At 35.1% G+C, this 23,894-nt stretch overlaps 1 protein-coding gene across 4 annotated transcripts in view; it reads left to right on the top strand.

The window, feature by feature from the left end:
* Positions 1 to 23,869, top strand: part of LOC149897837 (uncharacterized) — a 36,616-nt gene extending 12,747 nt beyond the window's left edge. Inside the window, exons 3-15 of one of the 4 annotated variants that reach the window (XM_090115802.1) lie at positions 3,556 to 3,676; positions 6,660 to 6,781; positions 9,771 to 9,863; positions 10,214 to 10,367; positions 14,123 to 14,228; positions 15,790 to 16,162; positions 16,464 to 16,594; positions 16,805 to 17,013; positions 17,692 to 17,814; positions 19,021 to 19,194; positions 20,471 to 20,671; positions 21,676 to 21,747; positions 22,817 to 23,869. In XM_090115802.1, coding sequence (XP_089971928.1) covers positions 3,556 to 3,676; positions 6,660 to 6,781; positions 9,771 to 9,863; positions 10,214 to 10,367; positions 14,123 to 14,228; positions 15,790 to 16,162; positions 16,464 to 16,594; positions 16,805 to 17,013; positions 17,692 to 17,814; positions 19,021 to 19,194; positions 20,471 to 20,671; positions 21,676 to 21,747; positions 22,817 to 23,214 — 2,277 coding nt within the window. In that variant the 3' untranslated portion in view covers positions 23,215 to 23,869. The remainder of the gene's footprint in view (positions 1 to 3,555; positions 3,677 to 6,659; positions 6,782 to 9,770; positions 9,864 to 10,213; positions 10,368 to 14,122; positions 14,229 to 15,789; positions 16,163 to 16,463; positions 16,595 to 16,804; positions 17,014 to 17,691; positions 17,815 to 19,020; positions 19,195 to 20,470; positions 20,672 to 21,675; positions 21,748 to 22,816) is intronic. The other 3 variants (XM_090115804.1, XM_090115805.1, XM_090115803.1) reach the window with 3 other exon arrangements.
* The last annotated feature ends 25 nt before the right edge of the window (positions 23,870 to 23,894 follow it).

Raw genomic sequence — 23,894 nt, 5'->3', positions numbered from 1 at the left:
TCATCTGTAGTGTGGCCATGATTTGTGTGTGAGAGGGATATGTATTTGATAGGATTTTTGTGGATTTTTATTGATTTTGATAGCCACATAATAATTAGGCTTTTCATTTGTAGTGTATCGAATTGTTAGTACACTACAGGATATTTATTTTCATAGAGCTAATAAATAGCTATCGTCGACGTCGTCAATGCTTTTAAAATGTTTGTTTTTGCTGGAACCATGAACTTGAATTCCTGTCGTCGATGAACAAAGACAGCCTCTTTAACAAATTTTATTTCTCAAGTACTAGTTTAATCAATATTAATACCAAGAGCAAAAGTCATCATTGTAGAAGTGAGAAAAGTAAATTTTATTATCTTATCCTTACCACAATGTTCCCAAAAGTATAAGCATGTTTATGATTTTGATGACTTTCAACATAATTTACTCCACGCACCACAATGAACCCTAAACCCTGACGCATTCAGCTTATCTATATAATGGGCTATAATCTAGAGCTTTCCACGCGTTCTTGCGGGTACTAAAGGTATATTTCCTGAATTACATGCGATTTCGGCGAAACCTCCGATATAATATCCGCTTACCTTTGCATGAAATGGTATTATTTATACGAAAGATGGCGGCGGGCTTTCCTTTTTTCGCGTTTACATTTAGGAGATAGAAAAACTTAGAGAAATGTTATGTTTTATTACAGAACATACATAAATAAATATAATTTCAAATATCCTGCTAATAAAGACATTCATGCTACATACTTTTTCATAAATATCACCTGATGCAAAATGCGTGATTGATCCTTTTTAAACCTTATTAGTATTTACTCAATTATGTGGAAAAATAAAAGCCAAAAAGACGTGTGGCACTCGGGGACTGCCGCGGTAAAGCTATTGCATAGCATGCCTTCAAGCCACACCTCCGTGCCCATCGGAGTGGAGAGCGTGAGGTTTTTTCGTTACGGAATTTCTGGATTCGGTCCCCGCGCTCAAGGCCCGCGATAGAAGCGATGCAATAAATATAACAAACAAACTAATGGCCACCCTACACAACTGCCGTAGATAATTCACGTCGTTTTATCCGTTTGATGATCACCACGTGTTACGTGTTTTATGGACTTTTCTCTTTATCTTGCCTTTTATATCGCTTTAATGTCTAGCATGTTTGGTTTATATATTGATGATTATTAGGATAATTAGGAATCTAGGACAATTTCCAATCTGCTTCGAATACCTTCGTTTCGAATAGTTGACGCAATTCGTGGGGCTGTTGTTTAATCATTATAAATGATGTAGCGCTGTTTCTATTTTGTAAAAACGTTTTTATTACTTTTTATCGTTTTCCCTAAGAATTTGATAAATCATATTTTTCTGAAACTAATTGGTTTCGAGTAGGTAATATCTTTTTACTCCAAATGAGCTATACTTTCACCCCTTTATAACTATTACATCTATATCAAGTTACCGTAAAGAAGGTTTGTTTTTACAGACTGACTCTACATTACCGACGTCGTACTCTATATATCTTATAGATATTCTTATAATTAGATATTATAATTTATAATAAGACTAGTGGTCCGCCCCGGCTTCGCCCGTGGTACCTACATGTTTAAACTATCCTATCTCTCAAGTTGGATCGAACTGCACATGGTGTGCTAATTTTATTATAATCGGTTAAGTGGTTTAGGAGTCCATTGAGGACAAACATTGTGACAAGAGATTTATATATATTAAGATATACTGTGACCTATGTTCCTGCAATTCACATAAAAATTAAATGCATGAATGTGTAATTTTAATTGCTCTTATGTTATTTTACAAATAGATTTTATCTGTAAGAAAAGAGACATTTTTAAATTAAAATTGCAAGTAAGTAGTTAACAGTACCTACAATCTGAAAATATGGAATTCAGTTTATATTTTTTATTTCTTTAAAACAAACATTAGAAAATATTTTTTAAACATTCTACTTTCAAAATAAATACCCAAATAACATACATAAATAGTTAATTGTATACAACACTTACATAACCTATCCAAAACACGTTAGCGTAATATTGTCCAACTGCATACGACCCTATTATGTAAGAAAATCTAGCCCCAAAGTGGGTCAGGTAACGAGCCAAAAAGATTACATTATCACGACCATAAAACATCGGGTAACATTAAATTAACTTGAGAAATGTCGTCGTATAAAGTTCTAACATTCACTGGCTTTCATGGAATTGTTTCATATCAATGTAATATTTTCTAGTGTCTGATTTTACACGAGTATTACACTAGCATTCCGCCGAAGCCCGCGTTTTCAAAGAAAAACCCGCATAGTTCCCGTTCTCGTGGTATTTCCGGGATAAAACCTATCCTATGTGTTAATCCAAGTTACCCTCTATATGATTGCTAAATTTCAGTGTAATCGGTTCAGTATTATTTGCGTCAAAGAGTAACAAACACACACACACACCCTTATAAACTTTCGCATTTATAATATTAGTAGGATTTAGAAATCAAAGATTTTAACGGATTTTAAACGTGATTTAATCTGCGTTAAATCGCGTTTAAAATCCGTTAAATTAATTCATCATAGGAATGTGATAGCTGTAATACATAAGTGTATGATGTCTTCTGTGTGTTATTTCTTTATTGATGCAAAAAGCATCATGCTTTTTTTTTAGTTAACAAACATTATGGAGCAACTATGAAATTTCTTATTGTTCTTAATGAAATACACTTATTGTTATTTATACTTACTATTATGCTACTAGTTATTATTCTGTACTATACACTTATGATTAATTATTCTATACTATGGTCGATAGCCCACAGTAAACTATTAAAATTCCCAGACAGCAGACTGTAATTGTAATGTATCCATAAAACATTTATTAGGCTGTTGGGTCAGCCGTGTAATGGATAATTACAAAATGGCGGAAACTTTCATAAAATCTCATTACCTGCAGATTACTTGATTAGTTTATCACCTAATTTATGACTCGATTTACAAACTTTATGTAAAGGTAAATAAACAGTGTAGTGACTTAGATTTAAATTAAACCGTATAAAAAAAAAATGTTGTGTGGTTTTATGAAACCACGGTAAAAGTGAAACTGTTAGAAGTTCGAACGGTTCCGAACACTGCTTTGTGTAGCGCATGTCGCGTGACGGTCGACTGCAGCTGCGATACACGCGACATGCGCTACTCAGACCAAACAGTTTGAGACGATGTAATAAAAGTTTCACTTTAATAAATGATGATATTTTAATAATAGTCTCAAATGAAAAGATTTGGTACATTTTAATGTAGTCTATAACCACTAAAAGGCCAGAGATGAGAGACAGATACTATTTAAAAACTTGATAAGCTTTCCTTTGAACAACATAATAAAAATAGACATTAAACTAATGTATTACTATTGGGTGGAAATAATATAACGCAGTTAAGAAAACAATCAATGATGAATAACTGGAAACCAGTTTCTGCACTAAATATCATCTTTAAAAAAATACTCCTTAAAAACTTTCTAACCTACATAACCATATTTATAACTTTATCTTTTGCCCGCAGCTGCACTCGGAGTACCGCAGCACGTACAGATGGCACGAGTACAAAGAACAACAGAACCAGCAGCAAGGGGTGGTCAAGCAGCCGGCCCCTACGCCGCCCTCCGCACTGCCCATCGCTAGAGGTAATGGGCAGCAAATACGGGCAAAATAGTACTATAGAGCTTGTTAGTAGTAAATAAAAACAACATCATTTTATGCATACAAAAAACAATTCGGATATAATAAAGAACAAAATATAGTATATCCTGTGGTTTTCTCATTACTAAATGTAATAATGCTAAAACGTGCCTATGGATTCACAGAATTATTTATAACTTTTATAGTAAACTAGGTTTTCGCTCGCGGCTTCGCCAGCGTTTTCAAAGAAAAACCCATATAGTTCCCGTTCCCGTGGGATATCCGGGATAAAAACTATCCCATGTGTTAATCCAAGATATCTTCTATATGTGTGCTAAATTTCATTGTAATCGGTTCAGTAGTATTTGCATGAAAGAGTAACAAACACACACATCCTCACAAACTTTCGCATTTATAATATTACTAGATTTCTGCCTGCGGCTTCGCCCGCGTTTTCAAAGGAAAACCCGCATAGTTCCCGTTACCGTGGGATTTCCGGGATAAAACCTATCCTATGTGTTATTCTGATGTATAAACTATATCGTGGTAAAGTTTCATTCAAATCCATTCAGTAGTTTTTACGTGAAAGAGTAACAAACATCCATACTTACAAACTTTCGCCTTTATAATAGTAGTAGGAATAGTAGGATAGGACAGTAGGACATAGCAGGAACGTAGGAACGTTAAGGCTTCTGGTCCTATTTCCATTAGAAAGGGTACCTAAATAACCGTACTCATTATAATATACTTTATAATTAAACATAAACATTAAACCCAAGCACTTATTCGACAATATTTACGTTCAAAACAGCCTCAAAGAGCTTTCCTGAGTCAGACTCTCTAATCTGCTACAAAGCTCTTTTATGAAACAAGACACGCTTGAAGTGCCTTATTTTAGTCTAAGCTGAAAGTAGAAGATCAATTGGTAAGGTTGCTACTGTTGTTACAGCGGATCGTATTATATGGTTGTTTTAGTTTTAAATTTAAAAAATGTGGAGAAAATGTTTGTAATTAAAAATAGCAGCAAAAAGCTTTCGTTCTATTTTCTTGTGTTCGATTTTACGCGAGTATAATGAATTTAGAAATTAAAAATGTTATTACGGATAACTTTGTCTATTCATAGATAATAATGTTATGTACTTACCAATTTATCTTGACGTTTCGATCACTTAACAGCGACCGTGGTCAGTGCAGACTGATATTATTTTTACAATATATTATACTAATATTATAAAGCTGAAGAGTTTGTTTGTTTGAACGCCCTAATTTCATGAACTGCTGATCCGATTTGAAAATTTCTTTCGGTTTGAGATAGCCCACTTATCGAGGAAGGCTATAGGCTATATATCATAACGTTAAGACCAACAGCTGCGGAGCAATGCGGGTAAAACCGCTGGGCACAGCTACTACTCGCATAAAATCAGAAAAAAATACGAACTTACATTACTTACTTCTTAAAAAAATCGGTGCCGCTAACTCCCAATTAGTGCCAGCCCTAGCTCGGAGGTTGAATCTGTTTGTTTACTTTAGGTACATGTTTTGTTTGAGACTGCGCTTAGGTAAAGCCATCAATATAAAGCTTCCAAGATTTTATGCAAAACACGTATAAATTTATTCATTCGAGTTTTGAATTTAGCTACATACTTAATATCATTATTCAGGAAGCGGAACGATATCATTTAAAATACAATATAAATTGACATTTAATGTTGATTAATTATGATATAGCGATACGAGACAAGAGAAGTAGATACGAGTCGTACGTTTATTATGCAGGCGCTAGACATGTGAATGTGAATGTTTTCTGCGAACATCAAAGTAATCAAACTTCAAAGTTGCTTCAAAGTTTGTGCGCCCTGCCACACTTGTTGCAATGCTTAGTAACGCGCGCGCCGCTGACCGGAGCATTTGTGTGTGTGTATTTTGAGTGTCATAATGGAGTGGAGTAATGATGTAGTTATCGAATTTCTTCAGCTACTTGAAGCGGAACCCTCCATATGGGATCCAAAAAACAAAGACCACAAAAACCGTAACGTTGTAAACGACGCATGGGTCCGAATAAAAAATAATTTATCACTACCGTTTACGGTAGATGAACTAAAAAGAAAGAGAAATAGCCTTCTAACCCAGTATAGGGATAATTTAAAAAAAATTAAAGAGACAACAAAAATCGTCTTCCGATCTATCAGCCATCTTTGCAATAACTGTGCCGTAAAACATTTGAAAACAAGTCTAGCAGGCATATTTGTAATCGTGTTTGCGTCAAAGTTTTCACTTCAAAGTTTGGTCAAATGTTTGCTCAAACTTTGAAGCCAATGTGTAGCGCCAGCCTAACACAATGCCGTGTTATATTTATAAAATGTTCTTTTTAAGTTCCCCATTATTAGTATCATTTTTAAAGGTTTATTATTTTTATTACAAAGGTTTATTACATTATTATATTGTATCGATTTAAAAATCCAGTCCCATGTCGGAAACATACGGCATACCGTAGTTTAAAAAGGTTTCTCTTACTAGCCTATGTTTACGGAAGCAAGATCCAGCCCCACGTTAACTGCAAATGGATGATGAAGAAACCACTTGAATAGCGCTTCTTTATCCTTTTCCCGTAAACAAAGCTGTATACTGCATGACTAACTTTCCCGTTTCTTTGTTCTATACTATCTTACTATACCTTTATTTTGTGTCACAAGTTCACAACTGGAACTTAGTTTTCTTGAGCAGTAGATCGTCATGCATTCTATGGTTTGATGATTAAGATATACCAACACTACAGGTTCTTTTTATATTTTATTACATGTCTTACAATTACTTACTTCTACAACAACCGTATACAATACAACTGCAATAAAAAGGCTGTCAATAAGTACCTACTACAACCAACGTCTTTTCGTAATACTTTCTTCCACGTATCATCACCATCTTCTACTCTCTATGGTCTACCAACAGTGCCAAAAAGTGACCATAGACTAAACTTGTTTTGTCCAGGAGCAATCGAGCCAGCGTTACCTCGTCGAAAGAAGTACCCCGGTGTCGCGTATAAGACGAATGAGCTGTTCGACCCAGCACCCTCGGATTACATCAGGCCACAGACCCTGGATAGAGCCCGGGTATGTACATATTTTTATATCAGCTTAATTGATCGTTTAAATAACGCTGAACACGCAAGAAATGACAAACATGTTTCTATAGTTCAAGTTATCTCATGAATGGAAATATTGAATTTAGGTAATTGCCCGACTCGTGAAAGCGGACGAGATTTAATATGTTTTATACTTGAGAATGAAAGAGCGCAGTTTTTATTTTGAGTTTGAGTTTGACGTTCACAATATCATGTACATAAGAAATTAGGGATCTTACATAAATGATAAAAGACACCGTTTTTGTCAAGTTTTTGTTAAAAAAATTATTTCATACCTAGTTTAAATTTACGCCGGTACTCTTCAATATATATATTTAACATTTAAACATCAAAAATAAACAAATTTACACCAAGTACGCAATCCATTTCATGGTCGACTAACTAATTGCATTTTATAACCTCCAAGAAGAAAACTTTAATATTATTTCGGCAGTGACAATTACTTTGTGAAAGTCAAAGTACAAGGCCAAATAAAAATATAAAACACAGTAACTGTTAAAGGTAGAAATAAAGGTTTTTGTGAAGTTTCTAGATCTCTATCCATCGTCTAGATCTCTATCGTCGTCTCTATCTATTCTAGTTAAAATTACAGAATAAATAGTCAAAATTTAATACTGACATGATTTTAAAAGAACAACTACGTACCTACAGAGTTTCTTGATTGCTGTTTTCTGCAAAAACTTCTTTCCGAACTAATAGAAAATACAAAATAATTAAATTAAGTATTTAGACGATTAAAAAGCCTTTCTGGAGTCTTGTTAAATAAAATAAAACAAATATTTGAATTTTATTTAATGTACGAATATATTTTATATTAGGGTAAGCATGCTGAAAGATAAACCATCTGTTTCTTAGAATCCCGGCCGATTTGTTCAGCCTACATAAGTAAAACCTTATTTGTCTAACCTTCAAAGATTGGGAAAATAAAGTACAATTTTCACAGTGTTATTGAATTTCGCCTGTTATCTGGAATCAAGAAAAGAATCTTCCAGAAGATTCGAATAGTTACTAGGATTTAGATTTGTCTGGTTCATGTCTCAGCTTCTACTTATTTTAATTTAGAATCTACATCATACAGAGCTTTAAAGCAAAGCTTTAATTCTAAGTATTATCAAGAGATTATAATATTGCTGACTCAGGTTTTTTTTAATGCAAGAAAAAAAAAAAGAGGGTGTTATATACAAAGTTCTCCTTCGAATATCATAGATTTTTTTTAATAAAATTTAATAATAATTAAATGGCTTAGTTTCATTTACGAGTTAAAATTTGAAAATACTCTTTTTCTTTTACATAGCGCTTGTAACAAAGACTCTCAAGTAGGTAAACATACTTTTATGTACAAAAGTCTGTGCCAGCAAAGGACGTGACCTGAATTTCTAACTTTAATAGCTTTCTTTAATTATCTACTGGATTACTAATTATATAGAACTAGGTTTCCGCCCGCGGCTTCGCCCGCGCAGTCACAGAAAAACCCGCATAGTTCCCGTTCCCGTGGGATTTCCGGGATTGCGTCATTTTCTCGGGATAAAAAGTAACCTATGTCCTTTCTCGGGTATCAAAATATCTCCATACCAAATTTCATGAAAATTGGTTCAGTAGTTTAGGCGTGATTGAGTAACAGACAGACAGACAGAGTTACTTTCGCATTTATAATATTAGTATGGATTATTATGTAGGTGCTAACGCGTTGGTGAAGTGAAACTACATATTATTTATAAGTTTATTTGTAATTTCCATAGAAACAAATTTGTAATTTTTGTTATTTATGTATTTAATATGTACACAGTGAGACGTTGAGGGTGCAATTTAGATTTAAACACCTAATGTTCCCATAATGCTATGCTATTATCTATTTTTGTAATTGTACCTGTGTATTCTCCAAATAAAAATGTAAATAAATAAATAAACCAAGATCTTTTTTAATCTTTTATATTCCAAGGAACTACCAATCTATTACTTACTTACTTTTTCTTTTCATCATTTTTATCCTTTTTCCTGGAATACATTATGGGAATAACTAGGCTACCTCTTGAGAATAGTATTATCATTTTATTTTTCTGTTAAATGTACAAGCCATTAATTCAATACTTACTTTTAGGGCAAATTTTTATAAAAAATATATTTCAAAAGTAATTAGTATTCTTGAAAAGTAAAATACTTTTTAATGGGCCGAAGGACGGATCGAACTACAAAGGATCCTTTTTTTATTTAAACATCAGGCTCTAAAGAGAAAGCTTTATGATTAAAAAAACCTTCAATATAAAGACAGCATTGTAATATCGAGTCCTTTGGAGAACTAGGGACATATTATCTCCTATTTCCAATTTAAGATTCAACGATCAATATCTCTAAGTAATTCTGAAACAAACAAACAGTAAATATTTTATCAAGTAAGTATATAAGTAACTTACACACCGTAAAATTAAAACTGTATTTATAAAGTAACTTGATAGTAAAAATATATTATATCTACATATCATTACAATATAAGTAAATAGATATTATTTAGATATATAGATAGATATAGGTACATGTATATTTTCCTCTAGCTTATAAATACTCATTATCGAAGTCTTAGAAGTCCTGTTGACAGCCAAACTAATGAATTCAGTATATCTTGCTCTAGCTTGAGACCTGATTGATTGATTGCTGGGCTTACGAGTAGCATTTATATCATTTATCTAGAGGATCGAAGCTGTCTGAACTATTAATGAACGTAGAATGTAATGAATATGTAGCGCGCTACTTTAAAAGTGAATTGAAATTTTTATTAGCTTTTGACTAATTCCATCTGTTAAAAAAATAATTGTTTTAACTCATAAATCGCTAAAACGATTGACTCAAAAAGCATTGGAAGAATTAAGATGATTCTTAGTTTTGTTCCAGTATAAGACTTTGTAATACTAAAACTCTTTTTGAATTGTATAGCTGTGTTTTTAAATATATTATATTTGCAGAGTGCTCAGAGAAATGAGACAGACCGCGCCGGGCGGCGCAGCAAGTCTGAAGGTCCTCGCCAGCCACGATGGACTGACACTGTTGAACCTAAGGTAAACATTTAAAATCAGTTTAAAAAAAAACTTTAAAAGAGAGACCTAAGTCCATTAAAAGAAACATGATATAAATTTTCAACATCTGTAGCAGAAGTCAGTTTAAAAAAAATGTTTAATATATTTCACTTAGATACTGTAGAATCTAGTATCGTTGTTTGCACAGACATGTATGTTGTTTGTCTTTCCGTCAAGTCGCAATGGAATTCCTATGGGAAAATCCATCATGATGCATACTTATATCGCTCTGTAATAAATTCCACGCAGTCAGCAACGTGATAAATCCATTGGTAATAAATTGAAAAAAAACATTACACTACATAAACATTACATTAATTTGTTCCACGCAGGCGACCACAGCCCTAGGCGAAGTCCTAGCAGCGAAGGAGCCCGACCCGGTGAGCACAGAGTACCGCAACCAGTTCGCATGGCCCAAGGACACCACGGACGCGCCCAGGAAGAGCATCTCCATGGGCGCGCTGAAGAAGGCTGCGGCTGCTGAAGGTAAAGGTTTCAGGAATGGACTAAAAAATATTGAGAATTATGATTTTCCCAGGAAAAGTATCTCCAGAAGGTACGTACGAAAGTGGAATGGACAAAGAAATCTTGACAGTTAAAATTGTATCAGGTAGAGCACATCCGGAATGATAGTGAATATTTCTGGTGGACTGAATCAAGGAAAGCTGGGAATTATTATGTTCAGGAATTAATTCACAATAAGACATCATTACGTAACCCTAACTAAAATATTGGCTACTAGATTTCCGCCCGCGGCTTCGCCCGCGTTTTCAAAGGAAAACCCGCATAGTTCCCGTTCCCGTGGGATTTCCGGGATAAAACCTATCCTATGTGTTAATCCAAGTTACCCTCTATATGTGTGCTAAATTTCATTGTAATCGGTTCAGTAGTTTTTACGTGAAAGAGTAACAAACATCCATACATCCATACATCCTTACAAACTTTCGCCTTTATAATATATATTAGATTAGATATTAGATATTAGATAGGGTCTTTGGAAAAAAACTTCCATCTCGACTTCTGTCGATGTTATAAAAATCATATAGTCCGTACATTACGATATTATACCTATAAATTCATACGAAAAAGCATGAAAGCACAGAATTCTGAAGTGACCGCGTGAAAGAAATAAAAAGGTTGATTTTATTTCAACTTTAACCTACATATTAACATTCACTCAAGGAGATTACACGCGTCTTTGAAAAACTAATCCGCCATTTTGAAACTTACGAATACATAAAACATTTTGCAAATGGCGACCGGAGAGCTCTTAGCGTTCGTTTGTGACATTCCTTTGCTTTTCATGATTTCAGTTGAAATTTTACGCTATGAATTTAATTTAGCATTTTGCACATTTCTCGAGGGTTGAATGTCAAATAAAATATTTAATACACCTTAGCTTCAAAGTGAAACAATGTAGCAAAGAGTTTAAAGATTTTTATAACTACCGACGTAAAGCTGAAAATTTTATAAAAAAACTAATTTATGAATCACTATATATATTTGCTAATAATTGACTTGCAAATGTTATTAAACATATCCCAGATATATAAATCATCTTAGTTATCTTGCACACCAATCTCACAAAATCATCGATCTATTTGTATTTTCTGATTTGTCGACATATATCGTTAAAGCATCTATTGCCTCAATCCTTTTTCAAACGAGGACGAAAAAAGCAATTCTAAGTCTTTGAAGAATTGCTTGTCTCAATGAATCTCACTATACATAAAAATATGATCTGCAAGTATCCTTTTACAAGTGCTAAAACATTTAGCTGAAGAACTTTGCAACAAACAATCAAATCAAAATATCTCGAAATTCCGCAAAATAACAAATTCTAGTCGAAAAAGTAATCACTTTTCTCAATCAATCTCACTTCACTCCCATAAAATATTCTAGTACTTACCTTTTAGGAATGCTAAAACATTTACGTAGCTGAAGAACTTCAAACAAGCAAAAAACTCACAATTTTGTGAATAATAACAGTTTCTCGGAAAATCAGGAAAACGAAAAAATTAATAATCACTTCTCTCAATCAATCTCACTTCACTCAAAATGCTCCAATTTGCTAAACTCATTGCTCACTCCCAACTCAAGTGAACAATTTGCATTGTTAATGAAACAGTCACTCAAACTTGGTATTCAAATTAGTTGAAACTTGTTGCGTTGACGTGAAATGTGATACTTTACATTTCAACAACTGTCGGATGCTTATTTATACTTTAATGTAAATAATAAATAACTATGTAAGGTAAAATAAAGATGAACAGAAATTCAGGAATATTTACTTAGAATCTTATTAATAGAATCTTCCGTACGATTAGCAATTTGATGATGAAAAATTAACACTGATATAAAAAGGGAAGCAGAATATGAGTCCTGGCTTCTGCTGGTAAATTTTACTGAATAGTTCTTTGATTAAAAATTACAAGAATGATGTGCTTGTTGGATTTCCTTTATTTTGTTTTTAATCTAAATTGGTTGATTAAAACATTACTACTATAATAATTAGTGTGTTGTTCTCTACGTAAATCATACCTTTTTGCACGCCTCATAAGCGAAGCGTTGAGGTGGGTACTACTGTCGCTTCGCGCAAAACATCTGATTTTTCAAACTTAAAATGTCTTTATGTATCATACATTGCACTTGTAAGATAATACATACACACACATATTAAGAAAAAACACTATTTTTAACGTTCATGATATTTTTGATGTCATTTTTGTTATTTAAACTAGTTAAAAAACAGTTTAAAAAAGTTCTGTCTTGGACGTCCGTGTGTCTGTATGTGCGGATCCTTTTTCTTGTTAACACGATAGCGACCGAAATACTTTACTAATCGAGTCTTTTTTTTTCTCTTACGCTTGAGTATGCTCAGGAATAGAACCCTTTCATTTTTCAGGGTCTGATTCGATGTGGTTTAATTGTTATTAAATAAACAAAAAAAAACTTGGATGTTTTTTTTTTTTTTTTTTGAAGTGAATTTTTATATTTTTATTGAAATTGATTCCAGAAGATTACTGGGAACTTTAAAAATTCATTTTGTTACTTTTATTAGTAGGTACGATCCTTATAAGTATTTTAGTGTATTCAACCAACTTAAAAAAGTGTGACTATTTTACAACAATTTGAATATGAATTGTATTATTGTATACAATATCGAAGCTTTTTAAGAAATGTATAAAATACTTTTTTAAGAATTATTATCATACATAATATTATGTTACCGGCAATATATTAAAACCGGCATTGTATGCAATTCTTAGTAAATGTATGTTATTCCGAGAAACAGTCGGAATGAAATAAATTAAATTCGTCACATTACCTACTCTGAACTTTTCCTAAGTAGCAAACACATTTGCAAATGTGGGTGGTTTTTGGGGTAGCTATTAACCAATATGAGGTCAAAACTAAAATCCAAGATGGCGCCGACGAAAATTTGAAATCTTTTCGTCATGGGTGTCATTTTCATGGTTTTCGGGGTAGCTATTAACGAATATGAGGTCAAAACTATAATCCAAGATGGCGCTGATGAAAATTTGACTTTTTTTCGTGATGGGTGTCATTTTCATGGTTTTTGGGGTAGCTATTAACGAATATGAGGTCAAAACTAAAATCCAAGATGGCGCCGACAAAAAATTTACATCTTTTCGTCATGGGTGTCATTTTCATGGTTTTTGGGGTAGCTATTAAACAATATGAGGTCAAAATTAAAATTCAAGATGGCGCCGACGAAAATTTTACACATTTTCGTCATGGGTGTCATTTTCATGGTTATTGGGGTAGCTATTAACCAATATGAGGTCAAAACTAAAATCCAAGATGGCGCCGACGAAAATTTTACATATTTTCGTCATGGGTGTCATTTTCATGGTTATTTTGTTCTCTTACGCTTGAGTATGCTCAGGAATAGAACCCTTTCATTTTTCAGGGTCTGATTCGATGTGGTTTAATTGTTATTAAATAAACAAAAATAATAATTAATAAATAATTATTAAAAAAAAATTATGAGGCGTGCACTTTTGGATTTTCCAAACTATTTACATGCTTCATCTTTTCTTACCACATGTCACATCTAACATGTTTTAAATTCATGCAGATATCTAAAGATATTATGAGCTGTTTTAAATTCTTTAACTTACTTTAACTCCTGATATATTCGCCTTAACATTTGGACTGTTTTCCTTCTATAGTTATCAGCAAAATTAATACATTAATGATAGAGTACTCCATTCTAGGTTCTGTAGAAGCTGAACCTCTCATGAACCATGTGGACGGTGAAGAGGACCACAAGAGATATATAGAAGATTATCTCTGGAACGGACAGAAACCGGGTGTACAGAGGTACGTACAAAAATACTGATGAACTTTTGTATGAATTGGATCTTTACTGTAGCTGAAATGGTTGAAATAGTTGAATGAATGTTTCCATAGCTAACATTCATTTTAATTAATTTTAAAACTTTAAAATGTTGATATTAATAGTAATTTACAAATGAATTGATGACGTGATTTCAAATATTTCAACTATTTATCCAAGTAAAGATCAATATGTATTTTATCGAATTTAAGTACTTTACAAAAATACTTTATGAACTTTCTAAAATATGGACAAATAATTTCTTCCACTGTATCTCATGTATATTTAAAGTACTTATATTCTAATTTTGTTATGCTTTAGCTTGAACACGTATTCATTAAAGCTTTTATTTCGTATTACAATTTATAGATTGTTTCCAATATCTATTTTTATTGCATGCTTTTGTATCCTTATCACATTCCTCACTAACTCGAGAAATATAATAACTATTCAAATATTGGCAAATATTTCTAAGGAACAGTCTATATTTCTCATCTTTCCCTGGTCATAAGCGCTTTGCTTTGGCTAAAGCAGCTTCTTTGCTACACATTCATATAATAAAGTAATTATGTAATTAACACAGACCATACCCGAGTACACTAACACAAAATATTTATATGTATATATATATCTATTTAATAATTAAAAACTCCGTAAACTTCCGGGCGTATAAATATGTATTGTATATATGATTATCTTCCGATCTAACCCAAATAATATGTAGTTAAAAAACGTTAACTTTTCAGGTTTCAGAAAAAAATATCGTCACTGCTATGCTTTCAAATCTATGTATAGTTTGTGTACTAATACAATAGCGGAGGAAATTTTTACTGAATCTCGAAAGAATATTATGCAATTTTGAATAAATAATATGCATACCAAAATGGATGCAAAGTCGTTTTTAATGTATAAATATTTTCCATGAACAGGCCAAGTCAAGTCATTCGGGCCAAGGTCACGCAATTCTCAGAAGCAATACAAAATCTACACAATACATTTGGCTCGCTATTGTTGTAGTTTTTTCTGTGAATATCTACACAAAAAGTTACCGTATCAATCGCGGGCTGCTTTTAATTAACACCAGAAGCAGCTCGTTATACCCGCGGCCACACAGATCGCACCGTTTCCAGTAAAAGTTTCCCCGTAACTGTTCTGCCCTATCTTTCGTTCCGTCATCTACTGGGTACAGCAGAACAAGTCTAAATTTCGTTTTTGATATTTGCTTTTATCTAAATCTTCTCACGGTGGCGGTTTCGAGGCCGAGTAGAATTAGATCAGTTAGTTCGGAATGTCAGCTATAGACTGTCGATGTGACCTGCACCTTGTCAATGTGAACGTCCAAAGTTTTTGTTAGAATGTATTTCGTTGTATCACCTAACACTTCCGACACGGCGGCCCTTCTAGACTCCGAGGACTAACATCCCGACCGCATTGCGCGCTTGACAATTATTTGAGCATGATCACTAACCAGGCTCGGCGCCAGCCGTTCGTTTGCCGCATATCATCGTAACGTCCAAGCGTCTGACTTGAAATCGAATTTTGCAGAAAATCAACGTTCCGTAGCGCGCTATCGGCCCTCATATACAACGGGGAGGATCGTTCCAAAGATAATAGGAAACGTTACAAAAGCGAGTACAAAAAGAAATTTAGACCGTTCTCTCAATACGTGTACGAGGCGTCTAAAGGGACATTTACGAAATGCAGGGGGAAAGGGAAGTCGAATGAGGAGGCGAGCGAGAGATTGGTGGGCGAAGGGGAGGTGGGGGGAGGCGGGGGCGGGGCGAGCGGGGCGGGCGGCGCGGCCGAGGACAGCGCCAGCACGCTGCGCGCCGCCGGCCTGCAGCCGCTCGGCCTCGCGCAGGGCGACTCGTGGTACCGCGAGGTGCTCGACCTGCGCAAGCGCGCCGGCGAATACAAGGTCTGCGCTCACTTCACTTACCCTTCTTCATAACACTACACTCGAACAGGATAGGTCTCTACTATCGAATATGACTGGAAGTTTGATCTTATTCAGCAAATCCTTTTGTTACTATTTGTCACAAAACGGTCCACCACAAACGTCGAACCGCAACAGTATTAACACAATGAAGTTAGTATGTATTAGATTAGGCAGAATTAAAATCACAATAAATCACTTCACAATTGTACCGCCGATCAAATGTATCCATTTGTGACGCGGTGTGACGCCACCGCTTCATACCGATGCCATTGTTCGACAGTACCGCGGCTGGGGGACCGAGCTGGCTCCGGACCACATCACTCAGCTTTACAATAAGCAAATCGAGCTCTGGTACCAAGTGTCGCGCCGGTCCTCGCTGTCGGCTCTGTCGCTCGCTTCCACCAATCACAAGTAAGTGATGCACTAGATTGTACGCACTGGCTCGAAGGACCAAGCTTATCACGTTTGACGATTTTGGAGCATTATGCTCCTTCCGACCCACATCCCGGCCAATAGCTAAAGCGAATAGATGGCTTGGATTGAACTGAGCACCCTTACGTAAACTGAATTTTAAAATAAACTTTATTTCTATAATAATAAGAGGTACATTTGAATCTTCAGGGCGCTGCCTCGTGACGAAAAAGATGGGAAGGAGTCGAAGAGCCATTCCCCGAAGAAGTTCAGGTCATTCCGCTCGGCGCCGCACCAGTCCATCCACGCCAAGCTGCAGGAGACCAAAGCTTTAGAGCGGTCTCCTCACAAGACCTCGCCTCAGAAGCAGAGGAAGAAGCTGCAGGGCCACAGCTTCGATGAAGGTGCTGCCCAAGAAGGTATGTAACATTTTGTCACAGATATTATGAAATTGATTTCCTATAGTTTTACAATATTGCTTACAGTTCTCTAAAACATTGTTGTTTTCGACAAAAATAATTTTCAAATCAGTTTTGAACAACTAAGGCAAAATTTATTATTTATAAGTAATAAAATAAAAAACTATCTTATAATACTACCGCACTTCTATCGAGATTCTTGCCGATTTTTCTAGATGGAAGCAACAATCCACATTGGTGGTAGTTTTAAAAATGATTATCCATAATTACTTGTAAAAATTTTCATGACTAAAGCGGTTTTTGTGTTTGACTTTGACTTTAATATGTACTTCACTTATACCATTATACTTCACTTTGGAGCGATATTTCAACCCTTGTTTAAAAATTATTCATAGAATAACGTATTTAACAACCATTTCAAAAATGTGTTCTACTGCCTATCTTTTGACATTTTATAGGTGACATGTTTATAGTGTAATACTTTATTTTATGAATTTTTTTTCACGAAGGATTGTAAAGTCGCTCCTGTATAAAAGTCACTATACTTACACTATAACAATACTTACACTTGTAACAAAATCTATGAATTTATAAATAAAGATATATGTTTTATACTTACACTTATACTATTATACTTACACTTATACTGTTATACTTATATACTTACACTTACACAAGGCGCTAAAGAGGGCGCGTTCCGCTCGCCCCGCCGCCGGCCGCGCTCGGCGGACCCCGCGCCCGCGCCCGCGCGCCACCTCCCCAACGGACACGAGGCCCACGCGCGACCCGTTAAGCCCACGGGTGAGTGTACTAGTGTTGTGTACATGTTGTTTTTGTTGCAAATGTTTACGATTAAGTATAAGCTACAGCTATTAATATAGTAGGTATGGGTATTATACATTTAGACATGACTTTTAACAGAATTCCTACATAGTTATACAATAATTATACATGTTAAATTGATTTAAAAAAATTGGTTGTTTGTAAAGTAGGTTTACGATCGAGATGTTTACGTGATAACGTCTTATTGGTGGCAGCGCTCGAGATGAGACGGGAGTTCGGTCCGCCTCTCTCTCGTTATACCTGCGATCGCGCTCGTGAGGTTATGGTGTGACACAAGATTCTGAACATGTCACCCGACTAAAACGATTTTAAAAACGTTATCACGTTAAAAATTCAATCAAATAACCATCAAAGTAAAGTGTAATTTGAAAAAGAATAAAAAAACAAAGTACATATTGTATAACGTTTATTTACAAATAATAATTACAAAATGTATAACCAGTATTCCCCGTAACTATCCGCTACGTTATAAGCTAGATACTTCATCAGATTTGTATCATAAACTGGACTAGAAGTAATTTGTAGCTCCGTTTTCTTAAATGTTATAATTGATTGACCAAGAACGATCACGTTGGAGCACATTTCACAATAGATTAAACAAATACATGATAAAAATCTATTTCACATTCCGTAGGTATGCGCGAATAAGCAGTATTCACCATTCAGTAACCTCAATATTGTCACTTTATTAATCCTATAAAATACGACATAAGCCTAGAAGAGATCTGTACGATAGCTTATTATGCAACGTGTTTGCCATGTTTTTTTTACTACGATATTCTACTACAGAGACTCTATTATAGAGCACCTATTTTATACGGGTCGTATAATAACTAGGTACTATGTTAATAGAATCGATCCAAAAAAATACAATCTTTCAAATATTTACAATACTAGAAACTTTACAGCTAAATATGCTCGCGTAATCGGGATAAATGGAAGGCTATCCTTAATTTCATTGGCACAAAGAACCCTTTATTCTATTACTATATTTAAAAAAAAATATGTTAGCTGTACCCTGTGGCTTAGATACTAAAATATGCTCCAACGTGACTAGTTAAGATATGATACTAACTTTAATGTTTTCAAGTAAATCCTGCCTGTTGCCTGAAACCCTGCCTAAAGTCGTTACTGTAGACATTCTAGTGTGCTATTTCTTCTTAGGTTTGCCGTTAAGTAGGGGCAGTAGTAATAGGGTTAGGTCATCGTCAAGGGGGGGCAGGTCACCGTCCGCGCCTCCTAAAACTGGGCCAGGGGCAAATGGGCCAGTTGAAGTGAATGGGACGATAGAGCGGGGCAAACGCAGCCGCAGTACTTCAAAAGTGGGCATAAAATTGGGTGCGTAAGGTTTTCCGTGGCAGTTGCGTCGACGCTCTGTGTTGTATTTTGGCGAAGGGTACACTAATTTGGCTTTATCGCCACCACACTTTATTGCGATTAAATGGTTTCTTTCCAAGAAATTTTTAAGTTTATCCAAGCGGTAATAATGCATTTATATAACCCGGTATATTGCTGGGTTCTGGCTACTGTTAAATAATTCTTTCGAGCAGTTAAAAAAACTCTATATATGCTTTTGTTGTGAAAAAAATATTGAAAATTTACGAAAGTCAATAACAATATTAGAAATTAAAAACGCCTATCAATATTAGGCAGTCGAGCGGTGAAGTAGATGAAATAGTTTATGGCTTTTGTTTACCTTGTTATATCATAAGCATACATAATTAGAATATAATATTGTGAGCAACAGCAATCAAATGCTTTGTTTTATTATTTGAATAAATAAAAAAAAATATCCAAATCTTTAATACAAATTTAAATAGTGTGGTGGCGAATGCTTTCTTAGCATTAACAAAATTGCAGTTAAATTGGCTTTTGTGGTGTGGCTTAGCAAATTATTGTTTGTCAGTGCGTCTACGCAACATAGTCACTCGCATTGGCTGCACCGGCCTTGATTGGCTTCAACGTGGAGTTGTGTGACACTTGCACCTAAATCACAGGAAAATTGGATGTAAATTACACGAATTATATCGATATCGATAAATGGTAATGGTTCACATCCCTAGGTCCTCTACAAATGTATTTACTGAAAATATGGTTTTGAGTGTGTTTCTTTTTTGTTAATTTGTCATTGTTTAATGAATGGGTAACTAACATGCCTCTTAGATTTTTTGATCGTTAAATTGAATTCTTCCTTCTACTCACTCTGTCTCTTTCTGCCTCTTGCATGATTGAAAATAAATGTTTAGTAAATGTGTAGTGTTTAGAGTTTTGGTGTTGTTTTTAGGAAATTGTGTGTTGTGTTAGGAAATTGTGTTTTGTGATATACCTACTGAATAGAAAGTATGATGAATTTTAAATGTTTCAGAAGTTGTACATTTTTATGGAATGTCGATGTTGTGTTGTTTTTGGGAATGCAATTGTAAATAAATATGTGTGTAGGTACATCTCTTTTAACGTCCCATTTATATCTAAATAAAATACTAAAATTTAACGTGCATCTATCTTTATGATTGCAACTCTTATGAGTAGAATTTAACTTCCACTATGGTATCAATGCCTCTCATATCCAAATACAATTAACAAAACCGCTAACAGTAATAAACCAAAATTGCAGACGACGAGATCCCCTCGCACCGCAGCGCGTCGGTAGCGAAGGACCAGCTGTTCGACGACTCGCCCGTGGTGAAGTCCCCCCCCGAGCCCACGCGCGTCAAGTCGCCCGAGCAGATGAACATGCGCTCGCCCGACCCCGTCAACTGGACCGTTCCACTCGACACCGGCAAGACGTTCACCGTCACGCAGAACGTCAAAAGCGGTGAGTCCCTTTTCAGCAAGCTGACTGTCACGTTCAAACTGAGTTAGTCCCATTCTATTGTTGGATAATCGATATTTTGTATTTTATTAGTCTACGGTAGGTCAGGGATTGTGATGTATGTGGCTTCGAGAGCGTCTTATTCACGGTGAAGGATGCACAAACACTAAATATGTAAAGCACTTTCACTTAGTTAAATACTGGATGGATGGAACTCCTTGAAAAAGACACTCTTAGTAGATAGACGGCATTAAATTTTAAGTCTTACTATAATGATAACACTTGAATTGAGGGAGTTGTTCGAAAAATTCGTCACCCTTTTTTGTATTTCGATATTGACAATTAAATAGTTAATTATGTGTTTAGCTTTCATCGATTGGGTGATCAATTTTTATTGCGGAAAGCCATCACACTGTCATACCCACTCCATGTCGAGTTAGACGTACATGGTAACATCATACCGGCATAAGTTTGACGTGTGTATAGCGACCCCACGTAACGACATAGAGGCTTGCAACACTGACACCAATACACTATAAAATCATGTGCATTTTGACAAAGAAACAAACTGTGAAAAAGTTTAATGAAAACACTCATTAAAATTTGTTCATTCGTTTAGTTCTCATTTACATTTTGTGATTATGTTTGACTATCATACTTTATTTGTTTTTCATGTCCACACAAAATGTTGCCATACAAATTGAAACGCCAAAACAGACAGACCAAATATTTTTTTTCTCATTTATTATTCTGATTTCAACTAAGATATTTACTACTACTTCTTATTTTATTTACTATTTAAATAAGACACTGAAGAAGTCAATTATTATGATAAATAAATAATTTAACAAAACTCTATCTTGGAAATAATTCAACGAAGATCATCCATGAACTCAAATAAATCGGTACACCTTACAAGAGATTAAACAATGAATGAAACATTTTGTGTGGACGTAGACAGTAGAGTTGATCCATCATCGAGCATACAACCACTCACCATATTTCAGATGAGAGCGTAAAGCGCCCTAGCGCAGAGTGTAAGGGTGGGTCGGTGGGCGAGGACGCAGCGAAGCCGGCAGGTACGACGACCGCCGCCTAGGCCCTAGAGACATCACGTTTTAATGAGTGTAACAGACTTGCGACAGTGAACTCTACGCTCTGAGACATAGAGCTCACTGCCACACGAGCACGACACACGAGCGACACCAGAATCTATAACCTGTTTTATATTATATCTATTGAATAGTTCATGATTAAATTGTGTTAATCCAATAATTGAGATGCTTTTATTTTTTGACCGTACTCCGATGAGACGTCGACCACGTATGTATACATTTGTGTGTGTGTGTCTGTTTCGATGTTTGCGTACACGTTCACGTTTGGCACTTCTGTCCCTTCCATCTCATCCATGACATGCATGCTGCCTGCTCCCGTCACGTTGACGTCTAACCCTTCTAAATGTTATAGCCCTTTACTGTTCTTCATAACTTTATAGGTTAGATTGGACTAGAATCGCTATTTCCAACTTCATTAACCGTTGCATGACCCTCGACAGTAATAGTTATCCCAAGTGGGTTTATAACACATTCTCTTTATGAGAATCGAGCATGAAACAAGATTTATCGTGTGCCAACGCCAACGGCATACCTTGCCAATTGCCAAAATTGTGTAGAATAAGATGTGAATAATAAACTAATTGGCTTATTCTAAACTCAGTAGGAATACGTCTAACTGACGTTAGTAGAAGGTTATAGTACCTATATCTTCAATAATGTTGGTGGCGCCTGGCGGTATATTTTTATATTATAGCATGATATAACAATGTTATATTTTTCTCAATATTTATCACTACCAATTATAACATTTTCAAGTAGCAAATAGCAACGATTTAGCTGATAAAATTCATAGTTTAAAATTGTGTAGCTAAAAGTAAGTACCTACAATATAAACACATTGTAAATAGATTAAAAAGAAGACTAACATAGCGATCTAACTAACCTTTGCTAGAGATACGACTAGGTAAATATTATGTGTGCTTGTCGATGTTACGTAATGGGAGTTTCAAATGTTCACTTTATTTATGATCATAATGTTTGAAGCTTCCATGTTATAAGAGCGTCTCGCTATAGTCACAACGAAATGTTTCAGAAATCGCCCCAATCCATCACCAGCAAATGTCGCCAATACGTTCGCTGAAAAAGAGTGAATCGCCGACAAGTTTGAGCAAACGCGTGGACAAAACCCCGACGACGCCCACTAGTCTCACTCCCATCGATGAGACCAAAGCTCTCGATCTGAACAAAGTGAACGGCATTAACGGAGTCAACAGCAACCAGCTAACTCCCGAAACTCCGGAGAAGGAGACGATTAAGGAAAAGGAAGTGATTAAAAAGTCGACCGAGGCCACACAAGTCGCGCCCGGAGTCGTCGACACAACACTAGTGAACGACAACACTAGCACCGGAGGTCTGACGGCCGCCGAAGTGCTCGACCGAGCTCGGTCTAGGTTCGACAAGTTCTGGGGCAAAAAAGAAGATGACGTTTAATCTGACAGATCAGCCATTTTCGTTCATTATGACATTCGCTTGGGAAATGTCAATTTTCGAATAGACATTCTGTTTCTTTCGCGATAACTCGATTCCAATAAGAGTGAACGAGACAGCATGTATGTTCGATAGGGTGAGGTCACACAACATCGCATTTAATACAATAATGGGCTAATTATCCTATGGTTATAAATCGCGATTTGCAAACAAACGTAGGAATTATGTATTTGATAGCTTCGCTTCGGTAACGACGATTAATAATATTATGTATGTTTATTATTTATTGTATAATAACGATCACTGTCTATAAAATAGGAGTGTGGTGGCTTGTGATAGTAGATATGATCTGGTCGATGTAGAATTATAGTGTGATTTATGAAATTATCGTATGTATTGAGTATTGACTCTAAGCAGGACAACAATACGGTTGGACCCCTATAGCATTTAAAAATAAATATTAATATAATTACAATAAGTTCCAATTTCGATTGTTTCATCTTTAATTGTTATTTTGTACCTACATAATTAAGTACTTTATTTTAATGTTAATTAATAAACGTAAAGAAAATTACTACTACTACTCCTACGGAAATAACTACCTATCAAGAATTTAAGAACGAAAAAGGTGTCATATTAAATCTTTTTATTTTTGTCACATGCTTTCCTTTTCAATTCTGGCA

Source organism: Colias eurytheme, chromosome 24 (assembly GCF_061535395.1).
Source record: "Colias eurytheme isolate Ceu_HAF_F1 chromosome 24, ilColEury1 Martin Lab GWU primary, whole genome shotgun sequence".
NCBI lineage: Eukaryota > Metazoa > Arthropoda > Insecta > Lepidoptera > Pieridae > Colias > Colias eurytheme.
Note: the sequence above shows the minus strand (reverse complement) of the source record. Positions and strands in the feature narration are given on the sequence as shown.